Source organism: Aquarana catesbeiana, linkage group LG06, assembly GCF_042186555.1.
Source record: "Aquarana catesbeiana isolate 2022-GZ linkage group LG06, ASM4218655v1, whole genome shotgun sequence".
Taxonomy (NCBI): Eukaryota; Metazoa; Chordata; class Amphibia; order Anura; family Ranidae; genus Aquarana; species Aquarana catesbeiana.
This window is the reverse complement of record NC_133329.1, coordinates 157113913-157135042: the sequence shown is the minus strand read 5'-3', so window position 1 is coordinate 157135042 and position 21130 is coordinate 157113913. Positions and strand designations below refer to the sequence as shown.

Here is a 21130-nt window from a genome sequence, read left to right as displayed (position 1 = left end):
AGGTCCATAAATATTGGGACATCGACACAATTCTAATCTTTTTGGCTCTATACACCACCACAATGGATTTGAAATGAAACGAACAAGATGTGCTTTAACTGCAGACTTTCAGCTTTAATTTGAGAAACACTTCAGAATTCATCCTGCTGCTTTTGTCAGCAGTCACATCATCAATAAATACAAGAGAACCAGTTCCATTGGCAGACATACATGCCCACGCCATGACACTACTACCACCATGCTTTACTGATGAGGTGGTATGCTTTGGATCATGAGCAGTTCCTTTCCTTCTCCATACTCCTTCTCTTCCCATCACTCTGGTACAAGTTGATCTTGGTCTCATCTGTCCTTAGGATGTTGTTCCAGAACTGTGAAGGCTTTTTTAGATGTTGTTTGGCAAACTCTAATCTGGCCTTCCTGTTTTTGAGGCTCACCAATGGTTTACATCTTGTGGTGAACCCTCTGTATTCACTCTGGTGAAGTCCTCTCTTGATTGTTGACTTTGACACACATACACCTACCTCCTGGAGAGTGTTCTTGATCTGGCTAACTGTTGTGAAAGGTGTTTTCTTCACCAGGCAAAGAATTCTTCGGTCACCCACCATAGTTGTTTTCCGTGGTCTTCCGGGTCTTTTGGTGTTGCTGAGCTCACCGGTGCGTTCTTTCTTTTTAAGGATGTTCCAAACAGTTGATTTGGCCACAACTAATGTTTTTGCTATCTCTCTGATGGGTTTGTTTTGTTTTTTCAGCCTAATGATGGCTTGCTTCACTGATAGTGACAGCACTTTGGATCTCATATTAAGAGTTGACAGCAGCAGACTCCAAATGCAAATAGCACACTTGAAATGAACTCTGGACCTTTTATCTGCTCCTTGTAAATGGGATAATGAGGGAATAACACACACCTGGCCATGGAACAGCTGAGCAGCCAATTGTCCCATTACTTTTGGTCCCTTAAAAAGTTGGAGGCACATATACAAACTGTTGTAATTCCTACACCGTTCACCTGATTTAGATGTAAATACCCTCAAATTAAAACTGAAAGTCTGCAGTTAAAGCACATCTTGTTCATTGCATTTCAAATCCATTGTGGTGGTGTATAGAGCCAAAAAGATTAAAATTGTGTAGATGTCCCAATATTTATGGACCTGACTGTAATTTCTTTTTATTAAAATTTTGCCATTTTTTTTATTATTATTAGCCCTGTTGGGGGGCTTTGGTAAGATATCAGGGGTCTTAACAGACCCCTGACATCTCCCCTTTAAAACAGGGAAAGGGACTGAGGACACGTTTCCCAGTCCCCTTCTCAGCAGCCTCAGCTGCACTGAAAATGAATGGAGAGGAGACAGAGGCTCCCCTCCATTCATAAACTGAAGCATCGTAAACACAGGCTACGATGTTTCAGTTATGTGAATGGACAGAGTCAGTTATCACTGACTGTTCATTCGGAAAAGGAAGGAGCTAGATTTACTGGCTCCTACCTCCGCTCTCCATCCTGAATTATCAAGGGGGCAGAGGAGGAGAACAGAGGGGGACAGCAGAACGGAGGGGGACATGGAGGAGAATGGAAGGGGACAGCAGAACGGAGGGGGACAGAACAGAGGGGGACACGGAGGGGAACGGAGGGGGACAGAACGGAGGGGGACAGCAGACCAAAGGGGTACAGAACGGAGGCCGGAGGGGGACACGGAGGAGAATGGAGGGGGACAGTAGCACGGAGGGGGGCATTGAGGGGGACAGCAGCAGAACAGAGGAGGACTGGGGGAGGATACAGGGACAGTCAGCTGTGATCGGTGCGGCTTTGGGGGCAGTTACAAGCACTGATCACCGCTGTGTAGATTTTACTAAAGCAGCTGAAAGGGGGGGGGGAGAAGTGGAGAAACAGCTGTCAGGCTTTATTGAAATCTATACAGGGTGATCGGTGCTTGTAACTCCCCCTCCGCACCGATCAACCTGACTGTACAGGTATCGGGTGAAGCATCAAAGCATTTGCCCGTGTACAAGTACTCGGGCAAATGCTCGATATCGGTATTGGGACAACCCTAATATATATATATATATATATATATATATATATATATATATATATATCTATATATCTATATACATACACAGTATCTCACAAAAGTGAGTACACCCCCTCAAATTATATCTTCTCATGTCCCCTCAAAATAACTCAACACACAGCCATTAATGTCTAAACCGCTGGCAACAAAAGTGAGTACACCCCTAAGTGAAAATGTCCAAATTGGACCCAATTAGCCATTTTTCCTCCCCCTGTGTCATGTGACTCGTTAGTGTTACAAGGTCTCAGATGTGAATGGAAAGCAGGTGTGTTAAATTTGGTGTTATCGCTCTCACTCTCTCATACTGGTCACTGGAAGTTCAACATGGCACTTCATGACAATGAACTCTCTGAGGATCTGAAAAAAAGATTTGTTGCTCTACATAAAGATGGCCTAGGCTATAAGAAGACCCTGAAACAGATCTGCAGCACAGTAGCCAAGACCATACAATGGTTTAACAGGACAGGTTCCACTCAGAACAGGCCTCGCCATGGTCGACCAAAGAAGTTAAGTGCACGTGCTCAGCATCATATCCAGAAGTTGTCTTTGGGAAATAGACGTATGAGTGCTGCCAGCATTGCTGCAGAGGTTGTAGGGGTTGGGAGTCAGTCTGTCATTGCTCAGACCATACGCCGCACACTGCATCAAATTGGTCTGCATGCCTGTCGTCCCAGAAGGAAGCCTCTTCTAAAGATGATGCACAACAAAGCCCGCAAACAGTTTGCGGAAGAGAAGCAGACTAAGGACATGGATTACTGGAACCATGTCCTGTTGTCTGATGAGACCAAGATAAACGTATTTGGTTCCAGGGGCGTAACTACCACCATAGCGACCCATGCGGGCGATATGGGGCCCGCAGCCAAGTGGGGCCCAGTGAGGATGAGAGCACCACTGGCACAGTCTCCCAGCCAGGGGAAGAGAGAGGAGAGGAAGAGGCAAGCTGTGACCTGTGCCCAGTGCAGCGTGACCTGTGCCCAATACAGCCTGGTCTGCCTGTGCCCCATACAGCCTCACCTGTGCAGAGGAAGAGACAAGCCACCCGGATCAGCAGAGAGCTGAATTGCCCGATGTAATAGCTTTCATTAGAACTTCCAGTGTTCCCGGGGCTCACGTCACATAGCTCCACCTCTTGGCCCGGCGCCTTTGATAGACAGAACGCCAATCCAATGCGGGACGTGTGACGTCATCAAAGGCGTCAGGCCGAGAGGTGGGGCTATGTGACGATGACCCCCGGGAAGATGGGAAATTCAAATGAAAGCTATTACAGCGGGCAATCCTGCTCTCTGCTGATCCGGGTGGCTTGCCTCTTCCTCTGCACAGGTGAGGCTGTATGGGGCACAGGCAGACCAGGCTGTATTGGGCACAGGTCACGCTGCATTGGGCACAGGTCACGCTGTATGGGGCACAGGTCACGCTGCATTGGGCACAGGTCACGCTGCATTGGGCACAGGTCACGCTGTATGGGGCACAGGTCACTCTGTATGGGGCACAGGTCACGCTGCATTGGGCACAGGTCACGCTGTATGGGGCACAGGTCACGCTGTATGGGGCACAGGTCACGCTGCATTGGGCACAGGTCACGCTGCATTGGGCACAGGTCACACTGCATTGGGCACAGGTCACGCTGTATGGGGCACAGGTCACGCTGTATGGGGCACAGGTCATTCTGTATGGGGCACAGGTCACATTGTATGGGGCACAGGTCACGCTGCATTGGGCACAGGTCACGCTGCATTGGGCACAGGTTACGCTGCATTGGGCACAGGTCATGCTGTATGGGGCACAGGTCACGCTGTATGGGGCACAGGTCACGCTGCATTGGGCACAGGTCACGCTGCATTGGGCACAGGTCACGCTGCATTGGGCACAGGTCACGCTGTATAGGGCACAGGTCACGCTGTATGGGGCACAGGTCACACTGCATTGGGCACAGGTCACGCTGCATTGGGCACAGGTCATGCTGTATGGGGCACAGGTCACGCTGCATTGTGCACAGGTCACGCTGCATTGGGCACAGGTCACGCTGCATTGGGCACAGGTCACGCTATATGTGGCACAGGTCACGCTGCATTGACACTGGGGCAGCTGTGGGGGGGGGGCTGTTTGCAGGGGGCCCCATACAACATTTTGCTATGGGGCCCTGCTATTTCTAGTTACGCCCCTGTTTGGTTCAGATGGCGTCAAGCGTGTGTAGTGGCAACCAGGTGAGGAGTGCAAAGACAAGTGTGTCTTGCCTACAGTCAAGCATGGTGGTGGGAGTGTCATGGTCTGGGAGCTATGGTCCATTGAGGGAACCATGAATACAAACATGTACTGTGACATACTGAAGCGGAGCATGATCCCCTCCCTTCAGAGACTGGGCCGCATGGCAGGATTCCAACCTGATAACGACCCCAAACACACCTCCAAGACGACCACTGCCTTGCTAAAGAAGCTTAGGGTAAAGGTGGTGGACTTGCCAAGCATGTCTCCAGGCCTAAACCCTATTGAGCTTCTGTGGGGCATCCTCAAAACGGAAGGTGGAGGAGCATAAGGTCTCTAACATCCACCAGCTCCGTGATGTCGTCATGGAAGAGTGGAAGAGGACTCCAGTGGCAACCTGCTCTGGTGAACAAGCTCTGGTGAACGCCAGCCCAAGAGCAGGGCTGGTACAAGGCAGGGGCGGAAGGGGCACGTGCCCCGGGCGGTACCATTTGGTATGGGAGGGGGGCGCAGCCTGCAGGTGAAGTTCTGCCATGCTAGTGTGTACAATAATACTGTCTTACAGTGCATGTACAGCGCCCAGCGGCACTGTACAAATTGCCTTTGTGCGCTCCTGCATGATCCTCCCTTCCCTTCCCTCAGCACCCAACTACACTGTTTACTCCCCTACGGAGGAGTCCCATAGCCTCTGCCAGCGCCGTGACATCACTCACGGCCGGAGGCGAGGTGGGAGGACGCAGAGGAGCGCAGGGAGGTGGGAGCTGTGAGGTGTGTCGGCGCGCTGTCTGTTACCTCAAGCGGAGCCGAGCTGAGGAGCTGCTGCCTGCCTGGCTGGCTGGCTCAGGCTGCTGGATTCAATCTGGAAGGTAGAAGAGTGCAGTGCCAGTGTCATGTGTGCCAGTGTTCTGACTCAGATCTTCAGCAGTGGTGGTCACTGGTCATTAACCTCGCCTCAGCCTCCTCCCCTCCCCCAATCCAGCCATTGGGGGGAGGGGAGGAGGCTGAGGCGAGGTTAATGACCAGTGAGCACCACTGCTGAATACCCCGCAACACTGTGCAATACTCTACAATACCCCACAATACTGTGCAATACTCTGTAATACCCCGCAATACTCTGCAATACCCCGCAACACTGTGCAATACTCTACAATACCCCACAATACTGTGCAATACTCTGCAATACCCCGCAATACTCTGCAATACCCCGCAACACTGTGCAATACTCTGCAATACCCCGCAACACTGTGCAATACTCTGCAATACCCCACAATACCCTGAAATACTCTGCAATACCCTGAAATACTCTGCAATACCCCGCAATACTCTGCAATACCCCGCAACACTGTGCAATACTCTGCAGTACTCCACAATACTGTGCAATACTCTGCAATACCCCACAATACTGTGCAATACTCTGCAATACCCTGCAATACCCCGCAATACTCTGCAATACCCCGCAATACTCTGCAATACCCCGCAATACTTTGCAATACTCTGCAATACCCTGCAATACCCAGCCATACTCTGTGATACTTGGCGATACCCTGCCATACTCTGCAATACCCCGCCATACTCTGCAATACCCCGCAATACTCGGTGATACCCAGCCATACCCTGCCATACCCAGCCATACTTTGCAATACTCGGTGATACCCAGCCATACTCTGCCATATCCAGCCATGCTCAGTTATACCCAGCCATGCTCAGTTATACCCAGCCATGCTCGGCCATACCCAGTCATACCCAGCCATGCTCAGCCATACTCGGCTGTACTCGGCCTCTGTATGTGGCCAGGCTGTGGAAGTCTCACACATGTGGTATTGCCGTACCCAGGAGGAGTAGGAGAATCTAGTTTGGGGTGTCATTTTTGGTATGTACATGTTATTACTTATATTACAAATATTGTATAAATGGACAACTTTGTGTTAAAAAAAAATGCGTTTTAACCACTTCCCGCCCGCCGGCTGTCATACGACGTCCTTGACTTTGTGCGGGGATATCTGAATGACGTGTGCAGCTACAGGCATCATTCAGATATCAACTTTTTTAGCCGGCTATTCTCTACACCATAAGAACGATCATGGCTGCTGTTCCACTGCTTGATATATTCTTGTCTTGAAACGACATTGATTCTTTATTAAAAACGGGGGGGGGGGGGGGGGGGGGCGCAGTTTGCCATCTTCGCCCTGGGCACCAAATAGCCTTGTCCCAGCACTGCCCAAGAGGGTTAAGGCAGTTCTGGAAAATAATGGTGGCCACACAAAATATTGACACTTTGGGCCCAATTTGGACATTTTCACTTAGGGGTGTACTCACTTTTGTTACCAGTGGTTTAGACATTAATGGCTGTGTGTTATCTTGAGGGGGCGGCAAATTGACACTGTTAAACAAGCTGTACACTCACTACTTTACATTGTAGCAAAGTGTCATTTCTTCAGTGTTGTCACATGAAAAGATGAAAAGATATATTAAAATATTTACAAAAAATGTGAGGGGTGTACTTACTTTTGTGAGATAGTGTGTATGTATGTATGTATGTATGTATGTATATATAATATATATATATATATATATATATATATATATATATATATATGTTTTTTTTAGTCAGAGAATAGGTGCAAGAACTTAAACACGCCCCACACTTTTCCCCATGTGGGGGAGCTGGAGAGTTTGGCCAAATAAAGGGTCTTAAAGGGACAATAAATACCAGAGTGTGCTACGTAAAGGGTGCAGAGTTCAGGGGTGCACTATGTACAGAGTACAGGGTTCAGGAATGTGCTTTATACAGAATGCAGGGTACAGGGGTGTTCTATGTACAGAGTGCAGGGTGCAGGGGTGCACTACGTACAGAGTGCAGGGTTCAGGAATGTGCTTTGTACACAGTGTGGGATTCAGGGGTGTGCTACGCAAAGAGTGCAGGGTTCAGGTGTGCGCTACGTACAGGGTGCAGGGTTCAGAGGTGGGCTACGTACAGGGTGCAGGGTTCAGGGGTGCGCTATGTACAGAGTGCAGGGTTCAGGAATGTGCTTTGTACCGAGTGTGGGGTTCAGGGGTGTGCTATGCAAAGAGTGCAGGGTTCAGGTGTGCACTACGTACAGGGTTCAGGGGTGCGCTACATACAGGGTGCAGAGTTCAGGGCTCCACTACATACAGAGTGCATGTTCAGGGGTGCGCTACGTACATAGTGCAGGGTTCAGGAATGTACTCTGTTCAGAGTGTGGGGTTCAAGGGTGTGCTATGCAAAGAGTACAAGTTTCAGGGGTGCACTACGTACAGGGTGCAGGGTTCAGGGGTGGGCTACGTATAGAGTGCAGGGTTCAGGGGTGTGCTATGCAAAGAGTTTTGGGTTCAGGGGTGCGCTATGTGCAGGGTTTAGGGGTGCGCTACGTACAGAGTGCAGGATTCGGGGATGTGCTACATTCAGAGTGCAGGGTTTAGGGGTGCGCTTCGTGCAGAGTTCAGGGGTGCGCTACGTTCAGAGTGCAGAGCTCAGGGGTGTGCTACGTAAAGAGTGCAGGGGTGCACTAGGTATAGAGTGCAGGGTTCAGGGGTGTGCTACATACAGAGTTCAGGGGTGCGCTACGTTCAAAGTGCAGGTGTACGCTACGTACAGAGTGCAGGGGTCAGGAATGAGATTTGTACAGAGTGTGGGGTTCAGGGGTGTGCTATGCAAAGAGTGCAGGGTTCAGGGGTGTGCTACGTGCAGGGTGCAGGGTTCAGGTGTGCGCTACACACAGGGTTTCAGGGGTGCGCTACGTACATAGTGCAGGGTTCAGGAATGTACTCTGTTCAGAGTGTGGGGTTCACGGGTGTGCTATGCAAAGAGTACAAGGTTCAGGGGTGCACTACGTACAGGGTGCAGGGTTCAGGGGTGGGCTACGTACAGAGTGCAGGGTTCAGGGGTGTGCTATGCAAAGAGTGTTGGGTTCAGGGGTGCGCTATGTGCAGGGTTCAGGGGTGCGCTACGTACAGAGTGCAGGATTCGGGGATGTGCTACATTCAGAGTGCAGGGTTCAGGGGTGCGCTTCGTGCAGAGTTCAGGGGTGCGCTACGTTCAGAGTGCAGAGCTCAGGGGTGTGCTACGTAAAGAGTGCAGGGGTGCACTAGGTATAGAGTGCAGGGTTCAGGGGTGTGCTACATACAGAGTTCAGGGGTGCGCTACGTTCAAAGTGCAGGTGTACGCTACGTACAGAGTGCAGGGGTCAGGAATGAGATTTGTACAGAGTGTGGGGTTCAGGGGTGTGCTATGCAAAGAGTGCAGGGTTCAGGGGTTAGCTACATACAGGATGCAGGGTTCAGAGGTGCGCTATGTACTGGGTGCAGGGTTCAGGGGTGCGCTACGTACAGAGTGCAGAGTTCAGAGGTGTGCTATGCAAAGAGTGCAGGGTTTAGGGATGCGATACGTACAGGGTGCAGGGTTCAGGGGTGTGCTACATACAGAGTGCATGGGTTCAGGGGTGTGCTACGTACAGAGTGCAGGGTTCAGGGGTGCGCTACGTACAGGGTGCAGGGTTCAGGGGTGTGCTACGTACAGAGTGCAGGGTTCAGGGGTGAGCTAACTTCAGAGTGCTGGATTGAGGGGTGCGCTACGTACAGAGTTTAGGGGTGTGCTATGTTTAGACTGCAGGGTTCAGGGGTATACTACGTACAGAGTGCAGGGTTGCGCTACGTACAGAGTTCAGGGGTGCACTATGTACAGAGTGCAAGAACTGAGTCCCACTGTCTGTCAATGGACAAAGCAGCGGGACTCAGGAGCGCGCCCACACGGGTGCCCTACATGGAAAGCGGCTCTCCATGGGGGCACTCAATGAAGGGGAGAAGCCAGGAGCACCGGTGGGGCACCCCAGAAGAGGAGGATCAGGGCTGCTCTGTGCAAAACCCTTTTACAGAGCAGGTAAATATGACATGTTTGTTATTTTTATAAAAAAAAAAAAAAAAAAAAAGGAACCTTTACAACCCCTTTAACAATCAGTGAATAAGTTGGCTGTTAAGGAGCAAGCCGGCAAGCTGTCATCAGCTGTTAGTGGGGTTACCCCTGACAGCTGAATGGAAAAAAACTATTGCCTGCCCTTCGGGTATGGTATGGGTTTTGAAGGGGAGCCCCACATCAAAATTTAAAACAAAACAAACCTATATCAGACAATTCTGCGAACATGGAGCCTGGCAGGTTAGGAAAGGCAGGGGAGCGAGCGCCCCCCCCCCCTCCAGAACCCTACTAGGCCACATGCCCTCAACATAGGGGGGTGCTTTGGGGAGGGGGGCCCCCAAAGCACCTTGTCTCCATGTTGATGAGGACAGGGACCTCTTCCCCACAACTATGACCTGGTGGTTGTGGAGGTGCGGGGAGTGACCGGAATCTTATCCCGCCCCCCCATGTAAATGAGTATGGGGTACATTGTACCTATAATCATTCAGGAAAAAAGTGGCAAAAAGTAAATAAAAGCATACACACGGTTTTTGACAAATCCTTTAAAAAAAACTATTTCCCCACGGTGTAGATCCATCGTCCATCAAGATAAACGCCGGGTCATACTGGGTTGATGATGTCACAAGGCAGTGACGTCACTCGGTGACCCCACCCCTTAGTGTAGGGGTAGTAGAGCTATCAAACAGCAGGAGCCTTCGTCGGGTGCGGAGCTGTTTTTTTTTTTTCGGGTCCGCGGCCGGCATTCATGTGTGTGTGCATTTTTGTTTACTTTTTGCCACTTGTTTGGTGAATGAGTAGGAGTACAATGTACCCCATACTAATTCACATGAGTGGGTGGGATCTGGGGGCCCCCTTGTTAAAGGGCATTTCCAGATTCTAATAAGTTACCCCCTACACTCCCACAACCACCAGCCAATGTTGCGGGGAAGAGGCCCTTGTCCTCATCAACATGGGGACAAAGTGCTTTGGGGGGAACCCCCCTATCCCAAAGCACTCCCCTATGTTGAGGGCATGTGGCCAAGTACCCCCCCCCCCCCCTTTTTTCCTGGGCTGCCAGGCTACATTTTGGATAAGAGTCTGGTATGGATTTTGCCCATTTTTTTTTTATTTACATTTTGGCATGGGGTTTCCCTTAAAATCCATATTAGACCTGACAGGCCTGGTATGGATTTTGGAGGGGGCGCCTTAAAATCCATACCAGACTCTGTGCTGTTTTGTTCACAATTTTTTTATTGCCGGCAATTGTTTGTTTACCATTCAGCTGTCAGAGGGCAACCCCACTGACAGCTGATGACTCATCTGTTGCTAAAGCGGTGTTCTGCCCAAAAAAAAAAAAAAATTAAAAGCCAGCAGCTACACATAGTGCAGCTGCTGGCTTTTAACAATAGGACACTTACCTGCCGCCGCCATTGCGGGTAAGGGTACCCGGCAGTGTAGCCTTACGGCTTCATGCTAGGAGCCCTACTGCGCATGCGCGAGGCCCGGCTCCTTTCTCCTACTGGCCTGGCGACAGGGAGAGAAAGAGGGTGGAGGAGGGAGTCCCACGATGATGTCACGGGCCGCGGCCCGGACGCCCGGAAGTGGGAACAGGATACCTGTCAAAGACAGGTATCCTGTTCCCCCTCCCCACCGAAAGGTGCCAATTGTGGCGCCAGAGTGGGAGAGGAGACAAATGAGTGGAAGTTCCACTTTTGGGTGGAACTCTGCTTTAAGGACATGGCAGACGGCTTGTCGGTCTGCTCCTTAACAACCAGCTGGTTGTTAAAGATTCCGGTGGCCCCACTCCCTAACGCTAATGCTACTAAATGTAGCTTACACACTGTGCTAAACAAAATATTAGCATTTTTTTATCCAGCTTTTTTTTGTTTTGCAGTTTTTAGCTTTCTAGTGTTTGAAGCCTTATGCCCTGTACACACGATCGGACATTGATCGGACATTCCGACAACAAAATTCATCGGATTTTTTCCGACGGATTTTGGGCCATACTTGTCTTGCATACACACGGTCGCACAAAGTTGTCGGAAAATCCGATCGTTCTGAACGCAGTGACGTAAAACACGTACGTCGGGACTATAAACGGGGCAGTAGCCAGTATCTGTCTCTTAATTTATTCTGAGCATGCATGGCACTTTGTGCGTCGGATTTGTGTACACACGATCGGAATTTAAATGATCGGATTTTGTTGTCGGAAAATTTTATATCCTGCTCTCAAACTTTGTGTGTCGGAAATTCCAACGGAAAAAGTCCGATGGAGCCCACACACGATCGGAATTTCCGACAACACAATCCGTTCGCACTTTTTCCATCGGAAAATCCGACCATGTGTACAGGGCATTAGGTGTCATATGTTCTTTACGATGCTTTTAGTTTATCCTGCATGCCCTACTATATGGTAACTATGATAGCTTATAAACTGCAATGATCCAGCACTTGCTACTACTGTAGACCAATAAAGTTTTTGAAAATGATGTGGCAGTATACAACTTCTAGTAAATGTTTGTCTTTTCTATCACGTTGCAGGATTGGTATTTTTTTCTCCCCTTTGCTACCACTAATACAGATGATCAAACTTTTTATTATATTTTACGTAAAAAGGGTAAGTGTTCTTTCAAGAATGAGTAATATACTCCTGGTAGATAAAAAAAAAGATATAAATAAATTCAGTTCTGTTTTTATTAATATATTAATAAGCCCCCATTCACACCGGTGCAATTTGTAATGTGATTTGAGAGTTCCAAATCACATGACAATTCGCACCCCATAGTCGGCAATGTAAAAGTTCAAATTGCCGCAATTCATGTCTCAGCGACTTTGAAAAAGGTTCCTGCACTACTTTTTGCCGATTTCATTACGACTTGCATAGACTTCTGTTGTATGAAGTTGCAAGCCGCAATGAAATCGGCAGTGCAAATTGCACTATTGTGCGGCTTTGAAATCGCCTTGAAGTAGCATGTTTTCAAAGTCACACCGGTGTGAACAGGGGCTAAAGAGATTTTTTAAATGCAAGCAGTATAAACACCCTAATTTAACATGGTATCTGATCATTGCCATTCACTACAGGGCAGACCCCCACTGGGAGATGGAGAAGCAACACAAAGAGCCAGTCGGTTGTGCTGTAATGCTCATGTACTAACAAGAAATATGCTAATAGGAGGATAGAGCAGATTGACAGACAGATGAGTTTATCAGTCTGCTGCTTCTCTTTTCACTGTGCAGTCACAATCTGGGAGAGGGACAATACCTTAAGTGTTGCCTAACTGTAGCACAGAGATGTACCAAGTGTCCTGCTTAGGGTTGCCACCCGTACGGGATTGACCCGGACAGTACGGGTTTGGCAACTTGTGCCCGGGTTTCTGTCCCCTGGAAACCCGGGCACAACTAATATCCAGTACCTCTGTCTGTGTCCCGTCCTCCGCCCCATAGCTCAGTATTTATTATGTGGCCGGGGCAGCTGTGCGGCGCGTGCCTCTCTGCTCCATATCACAGACCGCCGGTGTAGCTTGTCTGTGTAAGAGGCGAGCAGCCGTGAGCTCCGACCGACCTCACGGTCCTCATCTCATGGAGCCTCGGCCTCGCCCTCTTCCTGCTCCACCACAGCTGGGGACTGTGGGAGACGAGAGGTGACAGGGGAGCCCGAGACCTTGTCAGCACAGCGGGATGCGGGAACCCAAAGGTATTTTCGCAGCGGCAGCCCCCTCCTCTCTGTCAGCCCCCCCCTCCTCTCTGTCAGCCCCCCCTCCTCTCTGTCAGCCCCCCCCTCCTCTCTGTCAGCCCCCCCCTCCTCTCTGTCAGCCCCCCCTCTTCCTCTCTGTCAGCCCCCTCTCCTCTCTGTCAGCCCCCTCTCCTCTCTGTCAGACCCCCTTCCCTCTCTGTCAGGGTCCCTCTCCTCTCTGTCAGCCCCCCTTTCCTCTCTGTCAGCCCCCCTTTCCTCTCTGTCAGCCCCCCTCTCCTCTCTGTCAGCCCCCTTTCCTCTCTGTCAGCCCCCCCTCTCCTCTCTGTCAGCCCCCCCTCTCCTCTCTGTCAGCCCCCCCTCCTCTCTGTCAGCCCCCATCTCCTCTCTGTCAGCCCCCCTCCTCTCTGTCAGCCCCCCCCTCCTATCTGTCAGCCCCCCCTCTCCTCTCTGTCAGCCCCCCCTCTCCTCTCTGTCAGCCCCCCTCTCCTATCTGTCAGCCCCCCTCTCCTCTCTGTCAGCCCCCCCTCTCCTCTCTGTCAGCCCCCCTCTCCTCTCTGTCAGCCCCCTCCCCTCTCTGTCAGCCCCCCTCCTCCCTGTCAGCCCCCCTCCTCTCTGTCAGCCCCCCCTCTGTCAGCCCCCCCTCCTCTCTGTCAGCCCCCCCTCCTCTCTGTCAGCCCCCCCTCCTCCCTGTCAGCCCCCCTCTCCTCCCTGTCAGCCCCCCTCTCCTCCAAGTTCAGCCCCCCCTCCTCTCTGTCAGCCCCCCCTCCTCCCTGTCAGCCCCCCTCTCCTCTCTGTCAGCCCCCCTCTCCTCTCTGTCAGCCCCTCTCCTCTCTGTCAGCCCCCCTCCTCCCTGTCAGCCCCCCTCTCCTCTCTGTCAGCCTCCCTCCTCTCTGTCAGCCCCCCTCCTCCCTGTCAGCCCCCCTCTCCTCTCTGTAAGCCCCCCTCCTCCCTGTCAGCCCCCCTCTCCTCTCTGTCAGCCCCCCTCCTCCCTGTCAGCCCCCCTCTCTCTCTGTCAGCCCCCCTCCTCTCTGTCAGCCCCCCTCCTCCCTGTCAGCCCCCTCTCCTCTCTGTCAGCCCCCTTCTCCTCTCTGTCATCCTCCCTCCTCTCTGTCAGCCCCCCTCTCCTCTCTGTCAGCCCCCCTTTCCTCTCTGTCAGCCCCCCTCTCCTCTCTGTCAGCCCCCCTCTCCTCTCTGTCAGCCCCCCTTTCCTCTCTGTCAGCCCCCCTTTCCTCTCTGTCAGCCCCCCTCTCCTCTCTGTCAGACCCCTCTCCTCTCTGTCAGACCCCTCTCCTCTCTGTCAGACCCCTCTCCTCTCTGTTAGACCCCTCTCCTCTCTGTTGGACCCCTCCTCTCTGTTAGCCCCCTCTTCTCTCTGTCAGCCTCCTCTTCTCTCTGTTAGCCCCTGTTAGCCCCCCTTCCTCTCTGTCAGCCCCCTCTTCCTCTCTGTCAGCCCCCTCTTCTTCTCGGTCAGCCCCTGTTAGCCCCCTCTTCCTCTCTGTCAGCCCCCTCTCCTCTCTGTCAGCCCCCTCTCCTCTCTGTCAGACCCCCTTTCCTCTCGGTCAGCCACCCTCTCCTCTCGGTCAGCCCCCCTTTCCTCTCTGTCAGACCCCCTTCCCTCTCTGTCAGGGTCCCTCTCCTCTCTGTCAGCCCCCCTTTCCTCTCTGTCAGCCCCCCTTTCCTCTCTGTCAGCCCCCCTTTCCTCTCTGTCAGCCTCCCTCTCCTCTGTCAGCCCCTCCCTCGGTCAGCCCCCTCTCCTCTCTATCAGCTCCCCTCTCCTCTCTGTCAGCCCCCCTCCTCTCTGTCAGCCCCCCTCCTCTCTGTCAGCCCCCCTTTTCTCTCTGTCAGCCCCCCTTTCCTCTCTGTCAGCCCCCCTCTCCTCTCTGTCAGCCCCTCTCCTCTCTGTCAGCCCCCTCTCCTCTCTGTCAGCCCCCCTCTCCTCTCTGTCAGCCCCCCTCTCCTCTCTGTCAGCCCCCTCTCCTCTCTGTCAGCCCCCCTCTCCTCTCTGTCAGCCCCCCTCTCCTCTCTGTCATTCCCCTCTCCTCTCTGTCAGCCCCCTCTCCTCTCTGTCAGCCCCCTCTTCCTCTCTGTCAGCCACCCTCTCCTCTCGGTCAGCCCCCCTTTCCTCTCTGTCAGACCCCCTTCCCTCTCTGTCAGGGTCCCTCTCCTCTCTGTCAGCCCCCCTTTCCTCTCTGTCAGCCCCCCTTTCCTCTCTGTCAGCCTCCCTCTCCTCTGTCAGCCCCTCCCTCGGTCAGCCCCCTCTCCTCTCTATCAGCCCCCCTCTCCTCTCTGTCAGCCCCCCTCTCCTCTCTGTCAGCCCCCCTCTCCTCTCTGTCAGCCCCCCTCCTCTCTGTCAGCCCCCCTCCCCTCTCTGTCAGCCCCCCTTTCCTCTCTGTCAGCCCCCCTCTCCTCTCTGTCAGCCCCCTTTCCTCTCTGTCATTCCCCTCTCCTCTCTGTCAGCCCCCTCTTCTCTCTGTCAGCCCCCTCTTCTCTCTGTTAGCCCCCCTTCCTCTCTGTCAGCCCCCCTTCCTCTCTGTCAGCCCCCCTTCCTCTCTGTCAGCCCCCTCTTCCTCTCTGTCAGCCCCCTCTTCTCTCTGTTAGCCCCTGTAGCCCCCCTTCCTCTCTGTCAGCCCCCTCTTCCTCTCTGTCAGTCCCCTCTTCCTCTCTGTCAGTCCCCTCTTCCTCTCTGTCGGCCCCCTCTTCCTCTCTGTCAGCCCCCTCTTCCCCTCTGTCAGCCCCCCTCTTCCCCTCTGTCAGCCCCCCTCTTCCTCTCTGTCAGCCCCCCTCTTCCTCTCTGTCAGCCCCCCTCTTCCTCTCTGTCAGCCCCCTCTCCTCTCTGTCAGCCCCCCTTCCTCTCTGTCAGCCCCTTCTTCCTCTCTGTCAGCCCCCTCTTCCTCTCTGTCAGCCCCCTCTTCCTCTCTGTCAGCCCCCTCTTCCTCTCTGTCAGCCCCCCTTCCCCTCTGTCAGCCCCCCTCTTCCCCTCTGTCAGCCCCCCTTCCCCTCTGTCAGCCCCCCTCTTCCCCTCTGTCAGCCCCCCTCTTCCTCTCTGTCAGCCCCCCTCTTCTCTCTGTCAGCCCCCTCTTCTCTCTGTCAGCCCCCTCTTCTCTCTGTTAGCCCCCCCTCCTCTCTGTCAGCCCCCCTCCTCTCTGTCAGCCCCCCTTTTCTCTCTGTCAGCCCCCCTTTCCTCTCTGTCAGCCCCCCTCTCCTCTCTGTCAGCCCCTCTCCTCTCTGTCAGCCCCCTCTCCTCTCTGTCAGCCCCCCTCTCCTCTCTGTCAGCCCCCCTCTCCTCTCTGTCAGCCCCCTCTCCTCTCTGTCAGCCCCCCTCTCCTCTCTGTCATTCCCCTCTCCTCTCTGTCAGCCCCCTCTCCTCTCTGTCAGCCCCCTCTTCCTCTCTGTCAGCCACCCTCTCCTCTCGGTCAGCCCCCCTTTCCTCTCTGTCAGACCCCCTTCCCTCTCTGTCAGGGTCCCTCTCCTCTCTGTCAGCCCCCCTTTCCTCTCTGTCAGCCCCCCTTTCCTCTCTGTCAGCCTCCCTCTCCTCTGTCAGCCCCTCCCTCGGTCAGCCCCCTCTCCTCTCTATCAGCCCCCCTCTCCTCTCTGTCAGCCCCCCTCTCCTCTCTGTCAGCCCCCCTCTCCTCTCTGTCAGCCCCCCTCCTCTCTGTCAGCCCCCCTCCCCTCTCTGTCAGCCCCCCTTTCCTCTCTGTCAGCCCCCCTCTCCTCTCTGTCAGCCCCCTTTCCTCTCTGTCATTCCCCTCTCCTCTCTGTCAGCCCCCTCTTCTCTCTGTCAGCCCCCTCTTCTCTCTGTTAGCCCCCCTTCCTCTCTGTCAGCCCCCCTTCCTCTCTGTCAGCCCCCCTTCCTCTCTGTCAGCCCCCTCTTCCTCTCTGTCAGCCCCCTCTTCTCTCTGTTAGCCCCTGTAGCCCCCCTTCCTCTCTGTCAGCCCCCTCTTCCTCTCTGTCAGTCCCCTCTTCCTCTCTGTCAGTCCCCTCTTCCTCTCTGTCGGCCCCCTCTTCCTCTCTGTCAGCCCCCTCTTCCCCTCTGTCAGCCCCCCTCTTCCCCTCTGTCAGCCCCCCTCTTCCTCTCTGTCAGCCCCCCTCTTCCTCTCTGTCAGCCCCCCTCTTCCTCTCTGTCAGCCCCCTCTCCTCTCTGTCAGCCCCCCTTCCTCTCTGTCAGCCCCTTCTTCCTCTCTGTCAGCCCCCTCTTCCTCTCTGTCAGCCCCCTCTTCCTCTCTGTCAGCCCCCTCTTCCTCTCTGTCAGCCCCCCTTCCCCTCTGTCAGCCCCCCTCTTCCCCTCTGTCAGCCCCCCTTCCCCTCTGTCAGCCCCCCTCTTCCCCTCTGTCAGCCCCCCTCTTCCTCTCTGTCAGCCCCCCTCTTCCTCTCTGTCAGCCCCCCTCTTCCTCTCTGTCAGCCCCCTTTTCCTCTCTGTCAGCCCCCTCTTCCTCTCTGTCAGCCCCCTCTTCCTCTCTGTCAGCCCCCCTTCCCCTCTGTCAGCCCCCCCTTCCCCTCTGTCAGCCCCCCTTCCCCTCTGTCAGCCCCCTCTTCCTCTCTGTCAGACCCCCTTTCCTCTCGGTCAGCCACCCTCTCCTCTCGGTCAGCCCCCCTTTCCTCTCTGTCAGACCCCCTTTCCTCTCTGTCAGACCCCCTTCCCTCTCTGTCAGCCCCCATTTCCTCTCTGTCAGCCCCCCTTTCCTCTCTGTCAGCCCCCCTTTCCTCTCTGTCAGCCTCCCTCTCCTCTGTCAGCCCCTCCCTCGGTCAGCCCCCTCTCCTCTCTATCAGCCCCCCTCTCCTCTCTATCAGCCCCCCTCTCCTCTCTGTCAGCCCCCCTCCTCTCTGTCAGCCCCCCTTTCCTCTCTGTCAGCCCCCCTTTCCTCTCTGTCAGCCCCCCTCTCCTCTCTGTCAGCCCCCTTTCCTCTCTGTCAGCCCCCCTCTCCTCTCTGTCAGCCCCCTCTCCTCTCTGTCAGCCCCCCTCTCCTCTCTGTCATTCCCCTCTCCTCTCTGTCAGCCCCCTCTCCTCTCTGTCAGCCCCCTCTCCTCTCTGTCAGACCCCCTTTCCTCTCGGTCAGCCACCCTCTCCTCTCGGTCAGCCCCCCTTTCCTCTCTGTCAGACCCCCTTCCCTCTCTGTCAGGGTCAATCTCCTCTCTGTCAGCCCCCCTTTCCTCTCTGTCAGCCCCCCTTTCCTTTCTGTCAGCCCCCCTTTCCTCTCTGTCAGCCTCCCTCTCCTCTGTCAGCCCCTCCCTCGGTCAGCCCCCTCTCCTCTCTATCAGCCCCCCTCTCCTCTCTGTCAGCCCCCCTCCTCTCTGTCAGCCCCCCTCCTCTCTGTCAGCCCCCCTTTCCTCTCTGTCAGCCCCCCTTTCCTCTCTGTCAGCCCCCCTCTCCTCTCTGTCAGCCCCCTTTCCTCTCTGTCAGCCCCCCTCTCCTCTCTGTCATTCCCCTCTCCTCTCTGTCAGCCCCCTCTCCTCTCTGTCAGCCCCCCTTCCTCTCTGTCAGCCCCCCTCTCCTCTCTGTCATTCCCCTCTCCTCTCTGTCAGCCCCCTCTCCTCTCTGTCAGCCCCCTCTTCCTCTCTGTCAGCCACCCTCTCCTCTCGGTCAGCCCCCCTTTCCTCTCTGTCAGACCCCCTTCCCTCTCTGTCAGGGTCCCTCTCCTCTCTGTCAGCCCCCCTCCTCTCTGTCAGCCCCCCTCCTCTCTGTCAGCCCCCCTTTCCTCTCTGTCAGCCCCCCTTTCCTCTCTGTCAGCCCCCCTCTCCTCTCTGTCAGCCCCCTTTCCTCTCTGTCAGCCCCCCTCTCCTCTCTGTCATTCCCCTCTCCTCTCTGTCAGCCCCCTCTCCTCTCTGTCAGCCCCCCTTCCTCTCTGTCAGCCCCCCTCTCCTCTCTGTCATTCCCCTCTCCTCTCTGTCAGCCCCCTCTCCTCTCTGTCAGCCCCCTCTTCCTCTCTGTCAGCCACCCTCTCCTCTCGGTCAGCCCCCCTTTCCTCTCTGTCAGACCCCCTTCCCTCTCTGTCAGGGTCCCTCTCCTCTCTGTCAGCCCCCCTTTCCTCTCTGTCAGCCCCCCTTTCCTCTCTGTCAGCCTCCCTCTCCTCTGTCAGCCCCTCCCTCGGTCAGCCCCCTCTCCTCTCTATCAGCCCCCCTCTCCTCTCTGTCAGCCCCCCTCTCCTCTCTGTCAGCCCCCCTCTCCTCTCTGTCAGCCCCCCTCCTCTCTGTCAGCCCCCCTCCCCTCTCTGTCAGCCCCCCTTTCCTCTCTGTCAGCCCCCCTCTCCTCTCTGTCAGCCCCCTTTCCTCTCTGTCATTCCCCTCTCCTCTCTGTCAGCCCCCTCTTCTCTCTGTCAGCCCCCTCTTCTCTCTGTCAGCCCCCTCTTCTCTCTGTTAGCCCCCTTTCCTCTCTGTCAGCCCCCCTTCCTCTCTGTCAGCCCCCCTTCCTCTCTGTCAGCCCCCTCTTCCTCTCTGTCAGCCCCCTCTTCTCTTTGTTAGCCCCTGTAGCCCCCCTTCCTCTCTGTCAGTCCCCTCTTCCTCTCTGTCGGCCCCCTCTTCCTCTCTGTCAGCCCCCTCTTCCCCTCTGTCAGCCCCCCTCTTCCCCTCTGTCAGCCCCCCTCTTCCTCTCTGTCAGCCCCCCTCTTCCTCTCTGTCAGCCCCCCTCTTCCTCTCTGTCAGCCCCCTCTCCTCTCTGTCAGCCCCCCTTCCTCTCTGTCAGCCCCTTCTTCCTCTCTGTCAGCCCCCTCTTCCTCTCTGTCAGCCCCCTCTTCCTCTCTGTCAGCCCCCCTTCCCCTCTGTCAGCCCCCCTCTTCCCCTCTGTCAGCCCCCCTTCCCCTCTGTCAGCCCCCCTCTTCCCCTCTGTCAGCCCCCTCTTCCTCTCTGTCAGCCCCCCTCTTCCTCTCTGTCAGCCCCCCTCTTCCTCTCTGTCAGCCCCCTTTTCCTCTCTGTCAGCCCCCTCTTCCTCTCTGTCAGCCCCCTCTTCCTCTCTGTCAGCCCCCCTTCCCCTCTGTCAGCCCCCCCTTCCCCTCTGTCAGCCCCCCTTCCCCTCTGTCAGCCCCCTCTTCCTCTCTGTCAGCCCCCTCTTCCTCTCTGTCAGACCCCCTTTCCTCTCGGTCAGCCACCCTCTCCTCTCGGTCAGCCCCCCTTTCCTCTCTGTCAGACCCCCTTTCCTCTCTGTCAGACCCCCTTCCCTCTCTGTCAGCCCCCATTTCCTCTCTGTCAGCCCCCCTTTCCTCTCTGTCAGCCCCCCTTTCCTCTCTGTCAGCCTCCCTCTCCTCTGTCAGCCCCTCCCTCGGTCAGCCCCCTCTCCTCTCTATCAGCCCCCCTCTCCTCTCTATCAGCCCCCCTCTCCTCTCTGTCAGCCCCCCTCCTCTCTGTCAGCCCCCCTTTCCTCTCTGTCAGCCCCCCTTTCCTCTCTGTCAGCCCCCCTCTCCTCTCTGTCAGCCCCCTTTCCTCTCTGTCAGCCCCCCTCTCCTCTCTGTCAGCCCCCTCTCCTCTCTGTCAGCCCCCCTCTCCTCTATGTCATTCCCCTCTCCTCTCTGTCAGCCCCCTCTCCTCTCTGTCAGACCCCCTTTCCTCTCGGTCAGCCACCCTCTCCTCTCGGTCAGCCCCCCTTTCCTCTCTGTCAGACCCCCTTCCCTCTCTGTCAGGGTCCCTCTCCTCTCTGTCAGCCCCCCTTTCCTCTCTGTCAGCCCCCCTTTCCTCTCTGTCAGCCTCCCTCTCCTCTGTCAGCCCCTCCCTCGGTCAGCCCCCTCTCCTCTCTATCAGCCCCCCTCTCCTCTCTGTCAGCCCCCCTCCTCTCTGTCAGCCCCCCTCCTCTCTGTCAGCCCCCCTTTCCTCTCTGTCAGCCCCCCTTTCCTCTCTGTCAGCCCCCCTCTCCTCTCTGTCAGCCCCCTTTCCTCTCTGTCAGCCCCCCTCTCCTCTCTGTCAGCCCCCTCTCCTCTCTGTCAGCCCCCCTCTCCTCTCTGTCAGCCCCCCTCTCCTCTCTGTCAGCCCCCTCTCCTCTCTGTCAGCCCCCTCTTCTCTCTGTTAGCCCCCCTTCCTCTCTGTCAGCCCCCCTTCCTCTCTGTCAGCCCCCCTTCCTCTCTGTCAGCCCCCTCTTCCTCTCTGTCAGCCCCCTCTTCTCTCTGTTAGCCCCTGTAGCCCCCCTTCCTCTCTGTCAGCCCCCTCTTCCTCTCTGTCAGTCCCCTCTTCCTCTCTGTCAGTCCCCTCTTCCCCTCTGTCAGCCCCCCTCTTCTCCTCTGTCAGCCCCCCTCTTCCTCTCTGTCAGCCCCCCTCTTCCTCTCTGTCAGCCCCCCTCTT

General features: G+C 55.2%; 1 protein-coding gene and 1 long non-coding RNA gene across 4 annotated transcripts in view; one reads left to right on the top strand and one right to left on the bottom strand.

Annotated features, from left to right (window-relative positions):
- The window catches only part of LOC141101781 (uncharacterized), a 128691-nt gene that overhangs the window by 27000 nt on the left and 80561 nt on the right, over positions 1-21130 (bottom strand). The window lies entirely within an intron of this gene.
- The window catches only part of TMC5 (transmembrane channel like 5), a 276225-nt gene that overhangs the window by 210976 nt on the left and 44119 nt on the right, over positions 1-21130 (top strand). For all 3 annotated transcript variants that reach the window (XM_073591105.1, XM_073591106.1, XM_073591108.1), the window contains exon 16: positions 11719-11794. In XM_073591105.1, coding sequence (XP_073447206.1) covers positions 11719-11794 — 76 coding nt within the window. The remainder of the gene's footprint in view (positions 1-11718; positions 11795-21130) is intronic.